The 15,086-nt window shown below is 45.9% G+C and overlaps 1 protein-coding gene across 4 annotated transcripts in view; it reads right to left on the reverse strand.

The window, feature by feature from the left end:
- Positions 1–15,086, reverse strand: part of CYRIA (CYFIP related Rac1 interactor A) — a 214,066-nt gene that overhangs the window by 22,772 nt on the left and 176,208 nt on the right. For all 4 annotated transcript variants that reach the window (XM_069235965.1, XM_069235967.1, XM_069235966.1 and 1 more), the window contains 2 exons: positions 9,472–9,598; positions 6,606–6,676 (listed from right to left, as the gene is read on the reverse strand). In XM_069235965.1, the coding sequence (XP_069092066.1) occupies positions 6,606–6,676; positions 9,472–9,598 (198 nt within the window). The remainder of the gene's footprint in view (positions 1–6,605; positions 6,677–9,471; positions 9,599–15,086) is intronic.

The raw sequence follows: 15,086 nt of genomic DNA on the forward strand, positions 1-15,086 counted from the left end.
TCAGCCATGGGATTTTCTCCAGTGCCTGGGGGTGGCTATGAGCTCTCTTATAGCCAGCCTATATGGTTCGAGTTCAACAGATTTCCATAAGCGGATCCAATAGGAGAGAGGCCTTAGGGCTGCTGTGGTTTTGATACTGTTTAGACCTAGGTCTAGCCTTAGAGGGGTCATTGGTGAGCCCATACCTAGCCGGGCAATCTGTCTAAGGAAATGGTTTTCCTTGGTTTGCAGAGTATCAAGGTTTTTGTGGGACCCCCAAAGTTCCGCTCCATACAGGGTCGCTGCTCTGATTTGGACATTGTAGATCTCTGCAAGTATGTTCAAGGGGGGACTCAGAGCCTTTCTCGATCTACGGACAAGGGCCCCACCTCTCTGGCTTATAATGAGAGCCCCTTTGTCAATGGCTGCCATCCATTTGCCTGTGGTCGATAGTCTGAAACCCAAGTAGTCGAACTCTTCTACTTTCTCCAGTGGGATCGAGTTCATTTCTATGCTAACGCGCGAGCGTTTCTTGGAGGTACTATACAACATGAGTTTTGTTTTCTTAATGTTTACATCCAGACCATAGTCACTACAAAAAACACAGAATTGGTTGATCAGGTTTTGGATTCCCATTGGCGATTTAGATATAAAAATTGTGTCATCTGCATATAGCAGACACGGGATTTTTTTCCCAACCAATTTAGGTGAATCATTTATACAGTTCTCTAAGTAGTGGATGCAATTATTGATATATAGCAAAAAAAGAGTGGGTGCCAGAACACATCCCTGTCTAACTCCTTTTTTAATAGCTACGGGGTCAGTCAACTCACCCCCCTGGCCACATCTAATTTGAGCGAAAGTATTTTCATACAGTTGAGCAATGAGTTTCAGGAGACCAGATGGCACTCCCATGTTTGATAATGTTGACCACAGCAGGTTCCGGGGGATCAAATCAAATGCGGCTCTGAGATCTATGAAGACCACATAGAGATTACCCCTCCCCAGGTCAACATTCTTCCATTTTATTGACCTGAATCTTAGGGCTTGGTCAACTGTACTCACTGCAGATCTAAAGCCTGCTTGTAGGTCAGAAAGAGCTTCGGACTCCATAATCCATTCCTCAAGATGGAGCAAAAGATGCTTTGCATAGATTTTTGGGAGTTATCAAGGAGACTAATCGGACGATAATTGGCAGGGATGTTCGGATTTCCTTTTTTAAAAATGGGTACTATTTCGGCCCCTTTCCAAGTGGGAGGAGCGGGGGCCCCTGCTGCAATAGCATTGCAGATAAGGTTGAGATATGGTGCCCATATATCTGGTCTTGATTTGTATAGATCGCCTGGGATCTTGTCTGGGCCAGGGGCTTTTCCCCATTTCAATGAGTCTATTGCTGCTCTTGTTTCGGATAGAGAGAATGTGATCGGGGTAGTCTCATGGTTTATTGGGGCATCAGGGGCCCACAAAGATGCTTCAGAAGGCCCTTCATATAGTTGCCCAAAATGCTCTACCCATGATGCTGAGAGGATTGATGAGCCAGGTGCGGCAGGGGAGTTGCTACAGTCATCAGTTATTAGTTTCCAGAACCTAGATGTGTCATTAGATTTAGCAGTCTCCAAAATAATAACCCATCTGGCCTCTTCCCAACTTCTGCGTGCCTTAGAACATTCCTTCTTATAAACTTTTCTGGCTGTTCTTAACAGCCCAACATGGCCATCTTTCATTGCTTCCAGGAGAGACAGTTGTGCTTCTCTGCAACAGTTGTCAAACCAAGGAGCGCAGTGCTTTTTGTTAGATTTATTGAGAAACTTTTTTGTGAAAAGATGCTTTAAAGATTGGAACAAGTCAGTGTGGGCTGCTAAGACTCTGTCACCCTCCCCGTTCTCATTTAGGCGGATCATACACTCCATCTGGTTGGCAAGCAGGTTGTAAATGGATGCCAGGTGTTTAGGGGAAGAATTAACAGATTCCCATTTTAGGTTGCGTCTGTTATTTGTTAGAGCCAGCTGGGAGGCATGGCTCTTGGAGTAGGGCACAGTAAACGAAGGAAAAAGTCCTCTGGTTGATAAAATCAACGGGTCATGATCACTCTCAATTTGCTTTTGAACCCTCATATCAAACATGTGGCTCCACAGTCGGATGTCAAGAAGTATATAATCAATACGACTGCTGAGCCCTCCGCGCCTAAAGGTAGCTTGTAGATTTACATCCGAGCGTGAGCGACCGTTGCAGGCTCGGAGGCCATGGGCTAGTGTGATGTCGGCCAGTAAGTGCGCAGATTTATTCAGCCTTGGTCTTTTGTTGGAGACTAGCTGAGGGATGCCCCAATGGGCATCCTCTTCTTTACATATTCCTTGGCTAGAGGATTAGGTTCAAAAGTGACATTAAAATCCCCTCCAATCAAAACAAAGAAGGAAGGATTGTTTTTAAGAAAACTGTCCAAAATGGACAGGACATCAGAATCGGTGTGGGAGCTCCCATTCCTGTTATAGATATTAATTAAAAGTAACGGTCTCTCTTCAGAAATCATTATTAATAGGACTTGCAAGTCAGGGCAACCCGTATCTATTTCTTCTATCTTGCACCTAAGAGAAGTGTTGATCCACGCAAGCAGCCCTCCCGATGGTCTCCCAGAAGAGGACTTGCGTGCTGGAACCCAATAGCTTTTAAAGCCTAGTCTATATTTGGGTTCTAATGCCCACGTTTCTTGCAAGAGGCAGATCAGGTGATCATCAATAAGACTGCCCCATCCTGGACTTTGTAATTTGCTTTCCAACCCTGCTATGTTCCAGCTGAGTACCTTATCGAGATCCTCTGTTTTTATGGACCCTGCTTTATTCTGAGGATATTTCCTACAGGGGGAGGAACTGCTAGGAACCATACTAATTCCCTCGGGTATATTAGGACCAGTGGCTTTCTCGCTATGTGCCATGTGAACCTCGCTGGATGTGGCCCCAGCTATATATGAATTAGGTAGGTTGGACATGCGGGTGGACACCAGAATGTATGGAACAATTGACAGGGGCGGAATACATTCCTCGCTGACTTGGCTCGTGGTGCTTATGGGTGATCCCTGGTTAACAGGATCTGCCAAGGTCAAAGGGGCACCAGAGTTAGAGATGCTGAGGGCAGTAGGGTGAATGTCCTCAGCATCACCATTGCTCGGAGCCACTTCCGAAAGGTCGTCTCCTAGTCAGTCTGTTTCAGAAAGAGATGACGAAGGGCAACTGGGGCCAAATAGAGGGATAGACTGTGTGTGGATAGCCGGGGAAGCCCCGTATAACGTTGGCGGTTGTCTACTCCAAACTGGCGTGGGAGGTGGATAAAACACTTGTAACCTGCAAAGGGAGGCTTTTCCAGTTATAGGATAAGGTCTATTAGCGTTTATAAAGAGCCGTTGGACAAGGTCTGGAGAATTAAAGTTGATAACTATGCAGTCCCCTGAACCGATCTTCGCTAGGGAACCCACCCACCCTACCCTTCTCACCATCAGTATTGAGGGTGTCATGGAAAAAGCAAACCCTGCGTTCACGTGCAACCAATGAATAACCTTGTTTTTAAGTTCGGTAAAAGATTCAGTGGAATGAGGTTTGAGTTCAGGAACATTCGATATAATGAGTACATAATGACATGATTCTGGTGGCAAATGGAGCACTTTTGGATCTGACAGGCCCCTGGACTTGTCGCTCTTCTGGTGTTCTGTAAGCAGGTGATCCCAAGTGGGGTTGCCATCTCCCGGATTAGTTACAGGGTTATTCCATGTGGCGGTTCCTTTTAAAAGGGGAACTGGAACCATATGGGGCTTATTCATTAAAATACTAGCTGTTTTGACGGAGCTAGTCCAATCTTGGTTTAAAGAGGAAAAAGGGATTTTTGCTATTTGGCCAGTGGGTCTGTTGGCAGTGATGGGGTCATGGTTGGCAAGGGGATGGGATTGAATTTCTACGGATGGAGCAATTTTGGGTGGCTGGCTATTGATAAGGCTTTCCAATTTGTCCTCAATCGATTGGAGGCGGGTTAAAATTGGAAGAAAAAGTTTGGAAAGCTCATCTCTTATGAAATCCCTGGTGTACTCATTTGTATGACACTCTTTTGTGTTGTGTAAGGGGATTGATACCGTATCCTTATTAGAAGGTTGGGCCATGTTAGAGGGGCTCAAAGTCCTAGATCGTTTGTTTTTAAAAGCGGGTTCCCTTCGTTTCCGTTTTCCTTTGGTATTGGAATCTGCTAAGGTGAGGGGGCCTTCGTTTGGGGGACTCTGGGCAGGCGGAATAGGTGCAGCACGGGTGGTAATTACAATTGGGGTTTCGTCCTGATTCTCCTGGGAATTTTTGAAGGGGGAAGGGAAAGGGGTAGTCAGTAGAGACTGTAATTCTGGTCGCGGGGAGGGCTGTGGGGCTGAGCTAACATGAACTAGGCTGTTATTAGAAGAAGGGGGGGCAGCTAAGCGTCGCTGCACTAACTCTATTTCTTTTTCAAGTTCCCCAACAGCCTTTTGCAGAAAGCCATCTAAGGTTCTGTTAGAGTGCTGTTTACCTTCCAACCCACCCCCACGTCGACGGCCCATTATTCTTTAAATCAGGGGCCTTTAGTGGGCCCCGGCTTATAGGGGTGTGTAGGCCTTTGGGACCCAGCCACTGACACTATAGTGTGATTAATAAGCTTCTCAGACCCTGCTGTTAACAATTCCCAAAAACAAGACCACAGTAAGACGCCCAAACGTATATATATAAAGCCTGGCCCAACCACTTATCGGGCACAGACAGGCGTAGAGCGGGTAATGAATTATGGGCTCCTGCCCTTGGGGGGAGAAGAATGGTGCCGCCTCCTTCCACCCTCCAAGAAACGGAATTCAATAAGCAGTTATATGATGAACTGAGATAAATTCAGCTGAGTACGTGGATACACCTGCAAGTATCCGGTTTGGGATAATAGTTTTCCACGTGCTTGGTGGGGCCTGGGGCTCTGTGGAAGAGCTACCCACGCACCGAGCAGAGGAACTTGGAGACTCCTTCAGGCAGCCATAGACAAGTTTGCTGTATGGACCACGTCTTTGGGTAGATGTCAGGGGGGTGGCCCTGCCCTGCCTCTTCCTGGCAAGGACGGGCCCGCCCTTGGCCCGGGCTTTGCCCGGGCGCCGCCCGCGCGCGTCCCGCGACGGCGGGAGCGCGAGTACAATTTAAAGGGCTCCTGCCCCTTGACCTCCTCCCGGCAAACAGACAGCGCTTCCCGCGACGGCGGGAGCGCGAGTACAATTTAAAGGGCTCCTGCCCCTTGACCTCCTCCCGGCAAACAGACAGCGCTTCCCGCGACGGCGGGAGCGCAAGTACAATTTAAAGGGCTCCTGCCCCTTGACCTCCTCCCGGCAAACAAACAGCGCTTCCCGCGACGGCGGGAGCGCGAGTACAATTTAAAGGGCTCCTGCCCCTTGACCTCCTCCCGGCAAACAAACAGCGCTTCCCATTGCAAAGCTCTTCACACCTTGTCAATAATAGTAAGCGCTATACAAATGCAATTTTTTGCTTTGTGTATGCCGTCTGATTATAAAAGCAACTGGAACTTGAAAAGCCAACAGCAGCATCCCCCATGGAATGGGAGAGGAGAGGACCAATGCTAAGGGGGTGCCAATAGGGGATGAGCCAGGGATCAACAGAGGTGCTAGGAGATTGATATTAAATCTAAAGCCAAACGCAAATTGATGGGAGAGCAACCAAAAGCAACCAAATTGGAAAAAATAACACAAGCGGTACTGAGAGGATGCAATGAGCTGGAGGGTGGGCAGAGACAAGGGAATAAAAGGGGAAGCAAGATACAGAATTGAGATGAGGAAGAGAGCAAGAAAACACATGTACTCCTATAGAGTGCTGAAAGCAAAAGAAGAAACAAGTTCCCTCAATTTAAACAAAAGAAGAATGCAAGTCATTCCAATAAAAAGAATGGTAAAGCTATGCTGCAGGGGGAGGGACAAACACAAGATAAGAAAGAAAATCCTTCCAACAAGAAGCAAGGCATGAAGCGTCATGAGAAACAACCCAACTGTAAGCAGTGGGCTGACTTAAAGCCCGCTGAAAGTATTGGTATTGTCCTCAATAGGACTGAAATATGCTGCAACATGAGACAAGTGATTATTCCTCTGGCATGATGGGAATACAAAAATATAACAATTAAAACAAACACCCTAAAAAGTAGGAAACCGCCTAACGGCTAGAGGCAGCCTCATGTACATGAAAAAATTAGCGCTCCTACTCTGAATAAAGCAATTCTGTATAAACTAGTAACCAACTGCTAATTTGCTGATAAATTGCTGGACTGTGCAAGTTAAAGTTCTGAATCTTGCTTTTCTGGCACTAACACCTCGAGGCTTTCTTTTACAGCTTAAAGGGATATTCATATAACATATCTGATCACTGCACAAACATGTCAGAATAGGAACTGAAACACCTTTGAGATTATACAATTCTTATGCCAGATACAAACAGCATAGCACAAGCACCTAGAAATAGCTAGACAGGTTTTTGAGCAGGTTTGATAAAGACTTTTAAAACGTTTTATACTTCCTGTAATGAAACTCTACAGGTTCAAATAACCAAACTACTGTGATTAAAGAAATACAAAATCATACTTACTTCAGTGCATTTAAAAGGCCTTCCACAGAATCTGGAGGTTGTTCCTTTAAAACCTTTATGCAACCCTTCATCTAGAGAGAAAACAAGAAAACACAGACGCATTACATCCCTATGTACATTCAATAAATGTTTTTTTGCACATGCATACATAATTGAACACAAGCTGCGCATACAAACGTTACTTCCATTTTTTTTTAAACTAAGATGGAGATCATAAAGGAGACAAACAAGTGTTTGTTTCCCATACATAGAAAGGGTTTTGTAAACAGCATAAACGTTTTACAGTTCTTAGATTGGTGCGCCAGAGCTTATAAATACTACCATTTATGTGAAAGGTGATTCACTTCTCAGACAGACAGCATTTCTAAATGTGAACGGAAATCACTAGAAAATCATGGAAACCCACAACACTGTTTTCCTTAATTCCTCTCCACTGTTCATGAAACAATTAAAGACTCTCCTCCCGGCAAAATCTCACCTCCTATTCCCCCAGCCAAGAAAGTCTACTTCACACAGGGTGACACACACACACACAAACACACTCCTTCTAACGCCCCCACTCCCTCCCATGTAAGCACCCTTTTGTAGCATGTAGTGGTGTAGATTCCAATGGTGTCTATACTCCAGTTATCTACTGTTGGGCTCGGACATTTGCAAGTTGTTTGTCTTCAAAAAAGTCTATTGAGTCATGGGTTGCACTGTGACTCCTCTATTAGTGGGCAATGCACATAAGCACTGGTTTTATGTTAGATTGTTTTTAGCACAGCAAGGGAGAGTAAGTATAGAGTGGAGAGTGATCGCAGTATGATTCACCGAAGTAAGTTGACTAACAAAAATAGAAATCCCTAAGTAGAGACACAAACTTCTAGAGGATGAGTGCATATGAATCTACAGCACTACACAGATCATTTTGGGGGTAATATTTTCTGTCTGTTACATGTGTTACTTTAGATACATATGCACTGCAGAGACTGTAAAGCAGTGCCCCCTGTAAGCTGTGGCTAGAGCGTGGATGATACAGGGGTCCTTAGGACAGTCTGGCTAACAATAGCCTACTGGCGGGCTACGATATCCACATAGTAAATGTGTATGAGGCTGGCTAAGTGGCTAATGTACATGTCAGCTAGCCAGATATTAACAAGAAAGGCGATGGGTGCTGCTTTCTTGTTTGTAGAGTGCATCCTGGGGGTAACAGTGAGGACCTTTTAGCTTTATGGTAGCATGTCTGGATGTAATTGACTATTCACCCTGCAATACTGGCCTTAGAAATAGGCTAGCCTTTGTGAGCTTTCGTAAAGGTTACATACAATTCACTAGAGCTGAAGGAAGGCTTGGTCGTCTATGCACTACATGATCGCATGTTTAAGGTCTAGGGCATGAAGGGCTTTCTCCACTCAGGAGTCTAGTTAAGGAAAAAAAAAACAGACTTGCAGCTCTACAGTCTGATTGAGGTGGAAATGGTGAACAACTTTGGGAAGAAACTCTTGAGTTGGTTCTGCAAACGTCAGTGTCCCAGTGGATCTAAATGAAAGGGTTCTTGGAGTGTGAAGGCCCTCAATTCACTAATACATCTTAGAGAGGTTATGGCTATGAGTCCCACAAGAGGATTTGCAAGGAGCAAGAATACAAAGGCTCAAAGGGAGGATCAAGAGCCTGATAAGGACCAGCTCGAGGTTTCAAGCAGGGACAGTGGCACTCTGGGAGCGATGACAATCTTGAGGCCCTCCACGAAGGCTCTGATTTCTGGTATACGAAAGAGGAAGAAGTTTCCTGTGTTTTGTATGAATGTGGTCATGGTAGCTGGATGTAGCCTTATACCACAAGGGAGTCTGGACAGTTGCAGACTGAAAAGAGAACAAATAATGTTATAGTGGTCATGTTGTCTATCTTGATAGGGACTACCTTGCACAGAATGACTTGAAGAACAGCCTTAAGATTGAGGTGTGTGGACAGTAGCTAAGATAGTTGATGTGTCTCTCCTGGTGAAGGGGTTGGAATGGGACCACATCCCCTGTATTGTCTTATGGCTAAGATGCGTTTCCAGGCACCGAGAGAGGAGTCTGTGGTAATAGTAGCTTGCAGAATAGGGTACAAGAAAAGCCTGCAAATTAACAGGTTGTTGCTGTTCCACCACTGGATAGAAAGCACTGGTCTTTACTAACACTGGGTTTTCTGAGTGACTCTCCACTTGTGACCATTGAGCCAAGATGCATTCCTGCAACAGGTACATGTGAAGCCAGGTGGAGGGTACTATTGTGAAGCTGGAGGCCATCATTCCTTCGCGGTGCACGAAAGTTCTGACTTGTGACTTGACGACTGAGCTAAAAAAAAGAGTTAAGAACTGTTGGAAGGCTAACAATCTCGACTGGGTTGGGTAGGCTATGCTTGTGACTGCACTGAGTGTGCACCCTAGAAAAGGCTGACTCTACAGGGGTTGTAAGTGGGACAGTGTGCGTTTATAGTGAAACCAATGCCTTGAAGCATGGAGACTGTAGCTTAGGTGTGGGTTAGGCATTGTTTCTTGCCTGCGCTCTTGACCAGCTAATCATCAAAGTAGAGGAAAACATGGATGCCCCCAAGTGTTTTGATTGTGGTGATGAAAGAAAAACATGATGGGTTTTCCAGCACTTGTAGAACAGCTGACAGATCAACACAATACGGACATTTATTTGCATAAATTACCATCAAGTCCACATTAAGTATTTTGAGCTTGTGTTAGCTCATTATAAATGGCATTTGTCGAGGCCACTGAGCCCAAGTTAAACATGGTTACGGAGATGACTGCTGGCAGCAATCTCTAATGACGAATGCATGAAGCAAAACTGACGAACAAGCGAAAAAGGAGACAAGCATTCTAGTATCTTACATCCATCTTGGAAGTCTTACAGAAGGCTCCAACAGGATGCACGTGGTCGTAGAGAATAATGACACCAACCATTACTCTCATACAGAACATAAGGGTTTCGTCACTGGTGAATCTACTCCTGTATTCCCTACAAAAAAGAAGATGTATTTGTTTATTAACAAAAAATGTTTAAAGAGATATGCAGATATACAGTGTTAACATATTTAGGTAATCCGCCCAAATGAACATCTGGCATTAGTCTGTTTACCAACTTATGTTTTATAGTGCCAATGTGACATTTATCAACAACTTTGAGGGTATACCTGGAAGGATGCAATTACGGGAATGATACATGGGTGACAATCTCTCATATAATCTCATTATTGTAGTTTAGGTATTTACTTTGCTATGGCCAAGAGTTTACAGGCATTTTGAGGAGTGTGTGCTGATGTGACATCACAGGTTGGCAACTTTAAAAAGCTTCTAGTACAATATATAGGCTCAAGATCTGATCAACCACCACAGATACTACATGGCTTTCGTTACAGCCGTTTTCGTGGAGCTGACTCTCAATCAGCTGAAAACACGAAGATATATATTTAATTTAAACTGAGCATAAATTGACACCATGGCATTATATAAAACACAATCAATATGTAATCACACAACGATTCACTACCGACTGTGGAAGAACTAAAGTGGGCCAATTAGTCAGGGTAAGTAAGATACACCCTAAAAGTTAACCTGTGATCACCCTCTAGTATCTTGGCACAGAGCAGTCAGGCGTAACTTAAGAGGCAATGTGTAAAGTACTTAGAAAAACAGATTTTATTCCTATGAGCACAACAAAATCAAAACAACAAAAATTAGATAAAAGATAAATGTACAAATAGCACTTAGAAGCAGTAAGCGCCTATTGGGATATCTGATCACGCTGGACCAGGAGAAAGTCAGAAGTTCAGGCCACCCACTATGGAGCACAGGCAGACTCCAGGACCCATACAGAGCCCGCTGAGCAACAGTGATGTTATCCCTTTCACACTACGAGGGGAGTCGATAATCCCCTTACGCAGTCAGGGTGTTAAGCCAGACTTCTTCACGCAACTGTGGTGATGCGTTGGTTCCAAGAGCGATGTGCCAGTTCTGAGTGCAGCAGTTCCGAATATGACGGACCTTATTAATTCACCCTGGAGGTAGGGAGAGAATGCCTCGATCTTCTCCACATAGTGGCGGAGATGCGTTGGTTCTGAAGCAATAGCTCCGGAGGGGGTGCAGCGGTTTTGAGTGTGATGTGTCAGTCCAGTCTCCACAGCAGCAGTGATGAGTTGCTTCTGATCTCGCAGCAGGCGGTGCATCAGTTCCAACTGGCACAACTGCATCGATGCACAGGTCCTGGCAGATGCAGCACTTTATACTCACTTCCACGGGCACTGAGCTTGGTTTGCAGCACTTGGCAGAGCAAATCTCACTACCCTGGCAAGGAGAACAGCAGGTCAGCACAGCAGAACAGCAGAGCCCAAAAGAGTGACAGTCCTTTCAACAGCACAGCAGTCCTTTTTCTCACCAGAATGTCCTGAAGTCCAAAAGTGTACTGAGTTGGTAGTGTCACAGGGCCAGTACTTATACCCAATAGTGCAGTCGAAGTGAGGGAGACTTCCAAGAAAGAGCTATGCAGTGCACAGAGGCCCTCCCTTCCTGCCATGGCTCCAGACCCACTACAAGGCGGTATGTAGGTCTTTGTGTAAAGCAGGACACTGCCTTTTCAGGTGTGTCAGCCCCTCCCATCCATCCTGCCCAGGATGGACCATCAGGACGTTGATGGCCTGTAAGTCCCACCTAGGCTCCCTTTGTGTGGCTATCTAGAGAGAATGCACAAGCCCAGCTGTCACCCCACCCCAGACGTGTATTAGAGACAGGCAGTAGGCACCAAGTGGCTAAAGTAAGAAAATGCCAACTTTCTAAAAGTGGCATTATCAAAACGGAATTCAAAATCAAACTTCACCATAAGATGCGATTTAAAATTGTAAGTTCAGAGTCACCAAACTTGACAAACCTATGTCTTCCAGATTGGGATTTACACTTATAAAATGTAATAAAGTAATCCCAAAGTTATCCTATGGGAGAAATAGGCTTTGCAGTAGTGAAAAACAAATTTGGGACTTTTTCATTACCAGGTTATGTAAAACTTAAAAGGACATTTCCAGCCTTTAAAATACATGGCACCCTGCCCTGTCGGTCATATAAGGCCTACCTTAGGGTGACATATGTATAAAAAGGGACGTGTAGGAAGCCGACTTGGTGTGTGGTGGGTACCTAAGGTACTTACACCTTATACCAGGCCCAGGAATCCCCTCTTAGTAAAGTATAGGCAGTGTCTAGAAGCCAGGTTCTCTAGAGGCAGCTGTGGATGGACAGCCAAGGCTCATCTAGGAGACATGCAAAGCTCATGCAATACCACTGTAGTCACACAGCACTTGCACACATGAAAGAAAACACTCAGTTGTACAAAAATAAAGGTACCTTATTTTTCTAACTTAATACCACAAAATACTAGAAGGGCAACCCTCCAAAAGTAGACAAGTAATACACTAAATATATACACTAGCAGTCAGAAATAGTCATAGAAAAGCTTAGAAACAGTGCAAATAGCAATAACCAATAGTGATCCTAGGGGGAGCACAAACCATATACAAAAAAATGGAATGCAAACACAGGACCCCACCTAGGTAAATGGAATGTGTAACAGGGAGCTGGGAGTACTAAAAAACCACAGAGGTAAGTAACACAGTATCCCCCGACGACCAGGAAAGCAGGAGTAATTCACTGGATTTTCCCCAAACCACCCAAAAGGAGGAAAAAGAAGACAAGAAGACACCCAGACATGACTGCAAGAAACTAGCATTGGATTCCTGAAGAAGCAAGACCTGTGGAAAGAGGGGACCAAGTCCAAGAGTCACAGTGGAGTCCAGGAGCTACTACCCACCCAGCTGTACTTGCAGGAGTTGGCCCACGGTGAGGAAGAACAGGTCAGCACTGCAGCCTTGGAGCCGGAGAAGAGTTCCTGATGAATGCAGAAAATGTCCCACGCTGGATTGAAGATTTCAGACAGGTGTTGGTGCAGGAATTCCACCAACAAGCCTTGGCAATGGCAAACTCACAGTTAATGGAAAAGTGTGGCTGCCGGGGACCAGCAAAGCCCAGGAAGGCTCCACCCAGGAAGGGGAGTCACAGGGACCCTTAGCGACAAAGAGGACCCACAGGAGCGGAGGCAGCACCCGCAGGACGGTGACACAGAAGTTGCAGAAGGAGCCCACGCAGCAGTACAGAAAGGGATCCCAAGCCGCAGGAGAGCCACACAGAGGGCTATGCGTCGCAGGAAGGAGTGCTGGGGGCTGGAGCTACATGTTGCTTGAAGATCCCTTGGAGAAGATGCAAACAAGCCTTGGCAGCTGCAAGAGATGCAGTGCCACGGGGGTACTGTCCTCTGTGGGAAGGCAAAGGTATACCTCCACCAAAGTTGGACAACTGGCTGAGAGGACCAAGAGGACTTCTCCTGGGCACCATGCATGATGTGGGATCCACGCAGCTCAAGATGAGGGGAGATCCATGCAGCCGGTTGTCGTTGCAGCAGGTGCCTGTGGATGCAGGGGAGCAACTCCTTAACTCCAAGGGAGAATCCTCCTTCTTCTTGTGCAGTCCGAAGAGTTGCTGTCTTCGGAGGATGCATAGCCAGGGAAATGTTGCAAAGCTGGTAGGAGACATGGAAACAAAGTTGTAGAAGAGTCCTCTTCATTGATTGTAGTGTTGTCGGTTCCTGGAGGGTCCAGTTGCAGTTCCAGTGGCCAGATATCGAAGTGGAGGTTGCAGAGGAATCCTGCTGGAGTCATGCAAGCCGAATCTGAGGACCCATTCAAGAGAGAGACCCTAAATAGCCCTGAAAGGGGGATTGGTCACCTAGCCAGGTAAGCACCTATCAGGGGGTTCTGACTTAACCTGCCTGGAATGGCCACTCAGATGCTCCCAGCATTCTCTGCCAACCTTGGAAACAATATGGCAGAACCCAAGAAACCTCTGGAGGAGCCCTGAGCACCACCCTTGGGGTGGTGATGGACAGGGGAGTGGTTGCACCCCTTTCCATTGTCCAGTTTCGTGCCAGAGTAGGGACTGGGGGTCCCTGAACCGGTGTGGGCTGGTTTAGGGACCCCCAAATGCACCCTTCAAAGAATACCAGTGGCTTGGGGAGGCTACCCCTCCCAAGCCAGTCACACTTATTTCGAAAAAGGAGAGGGTGTTACCTCCCTCTCCCAAAAGAAATCCTTTGTTCTGCCTTCCTGGGCTTGATCAGATCAAGCAGCATGAGGGTAGAAATCTGAGGGGTGGCAGCAGCTTGGGCTGCACGGAAAACCCTGTAAGACTGGTGGTAACAATGCAGGGGGGTCTTCTAAGGAGTCCCCAGAGTGCATGGAATCATACTTCCACTACTTGCAACAGTATCGGGGTATGATTCAGACATGTTTGATACCAAACATGCCCAGGTTCGTAGTTACCCTTATGTAGCTGAACACAGGTAGTGACCTATGTCCAGTACACACCTAAAATGGCGATCCCACATTCACAAAGTCCACAAAAATAGTTCTGGAGTTTGTGGGGGCACCTCTGCTAGTGCAGGGGTGCCCTCACACACGGGTATCTGCACCCTTCCCTCTTGGCATGAGATGGTCTACTATAGTGGTGACTTACTATGACCTGGTGCAGTGACCTGTAGTGAAAACGGGTGCATGCACCTGTTTCACACATACTGCAATGTCAGGCATGCAGAAGCCTTTGCATGGGCTCTCTATGGGTGGCAGAATAACTGCTGCAGCCCATAGGGATCTCCTTGTACCCCAAATGCCCTGGTTACCTAGGTATCATATACTAGGGACTTACATGGGTGTACCAGCATGCCAACTGCGGGAAGAAAAAGGTACAGTTACCAAGTTAGAAAGAAGGGAGGGATCATAATCACTGGGGTCCTGGTTAGCAGGATCCTAGTGAACACAGTCAAACACACTAACAACAGGCAGAAAATGGGGGTAAGCATGCCAAGAAAGAGGGCACTTTCCTCCAGGAAGGTTTAGGTCTGGCAAGAGGTTTACATTTCCAGTTCGACATGGCAGTTTAGAACTCTACAGACAGGCTCTGCAATAGCAGCCCTGAGACATAGTTAAGGGGCTATTTAGGTGGGTGGCATAATCAGTGCTGCAGGCACACTAGTAGTAGTAGATTTACAGGCCCTCGGGGCACATGAAGTGCACTTTACTAGGGACTTACAAGTAAATTAAATATGCCAATTGGGTATTATCCAATGTTACCATGTTTAAGGGGAGAGAGCACAAGCACAGAGTTCTTAATCCAGCAAAATCGAGGTCAGAAAATAGGAGGTGGGCAAAAAGTTTTGGGGAAGACCACCCTAAGGCTGTTATGAACAAGCATTGCCAAAGCCAATAGGTTTCACCTCTGTCTTTTTTTCTATGTAACTGGCTTACAAATATTAGAGAAATGTTATAATGATGCTTGTTTGATTAAATTAAAAAACAAACCTTATAACATTTTTCTGATATTTGTGAGCCAGTTACATAGAAAAAAAGACAAAG

The sequence above is a fragment of the Pleurodeles waltl genome, chromosome 5 (assembly GCF_031143425.1).
Source record: "Pleurodeles waltl isolate 20211129_DDA chromosome 5, aPleWal1.hap1.20221129, whole genome shotgun sequence".
NCBI lineage: Eukaryota > Metazoa > Chordata > Amphibia > Caudata > Salamandridae > Pleurodeles > Pleurodeles waltl.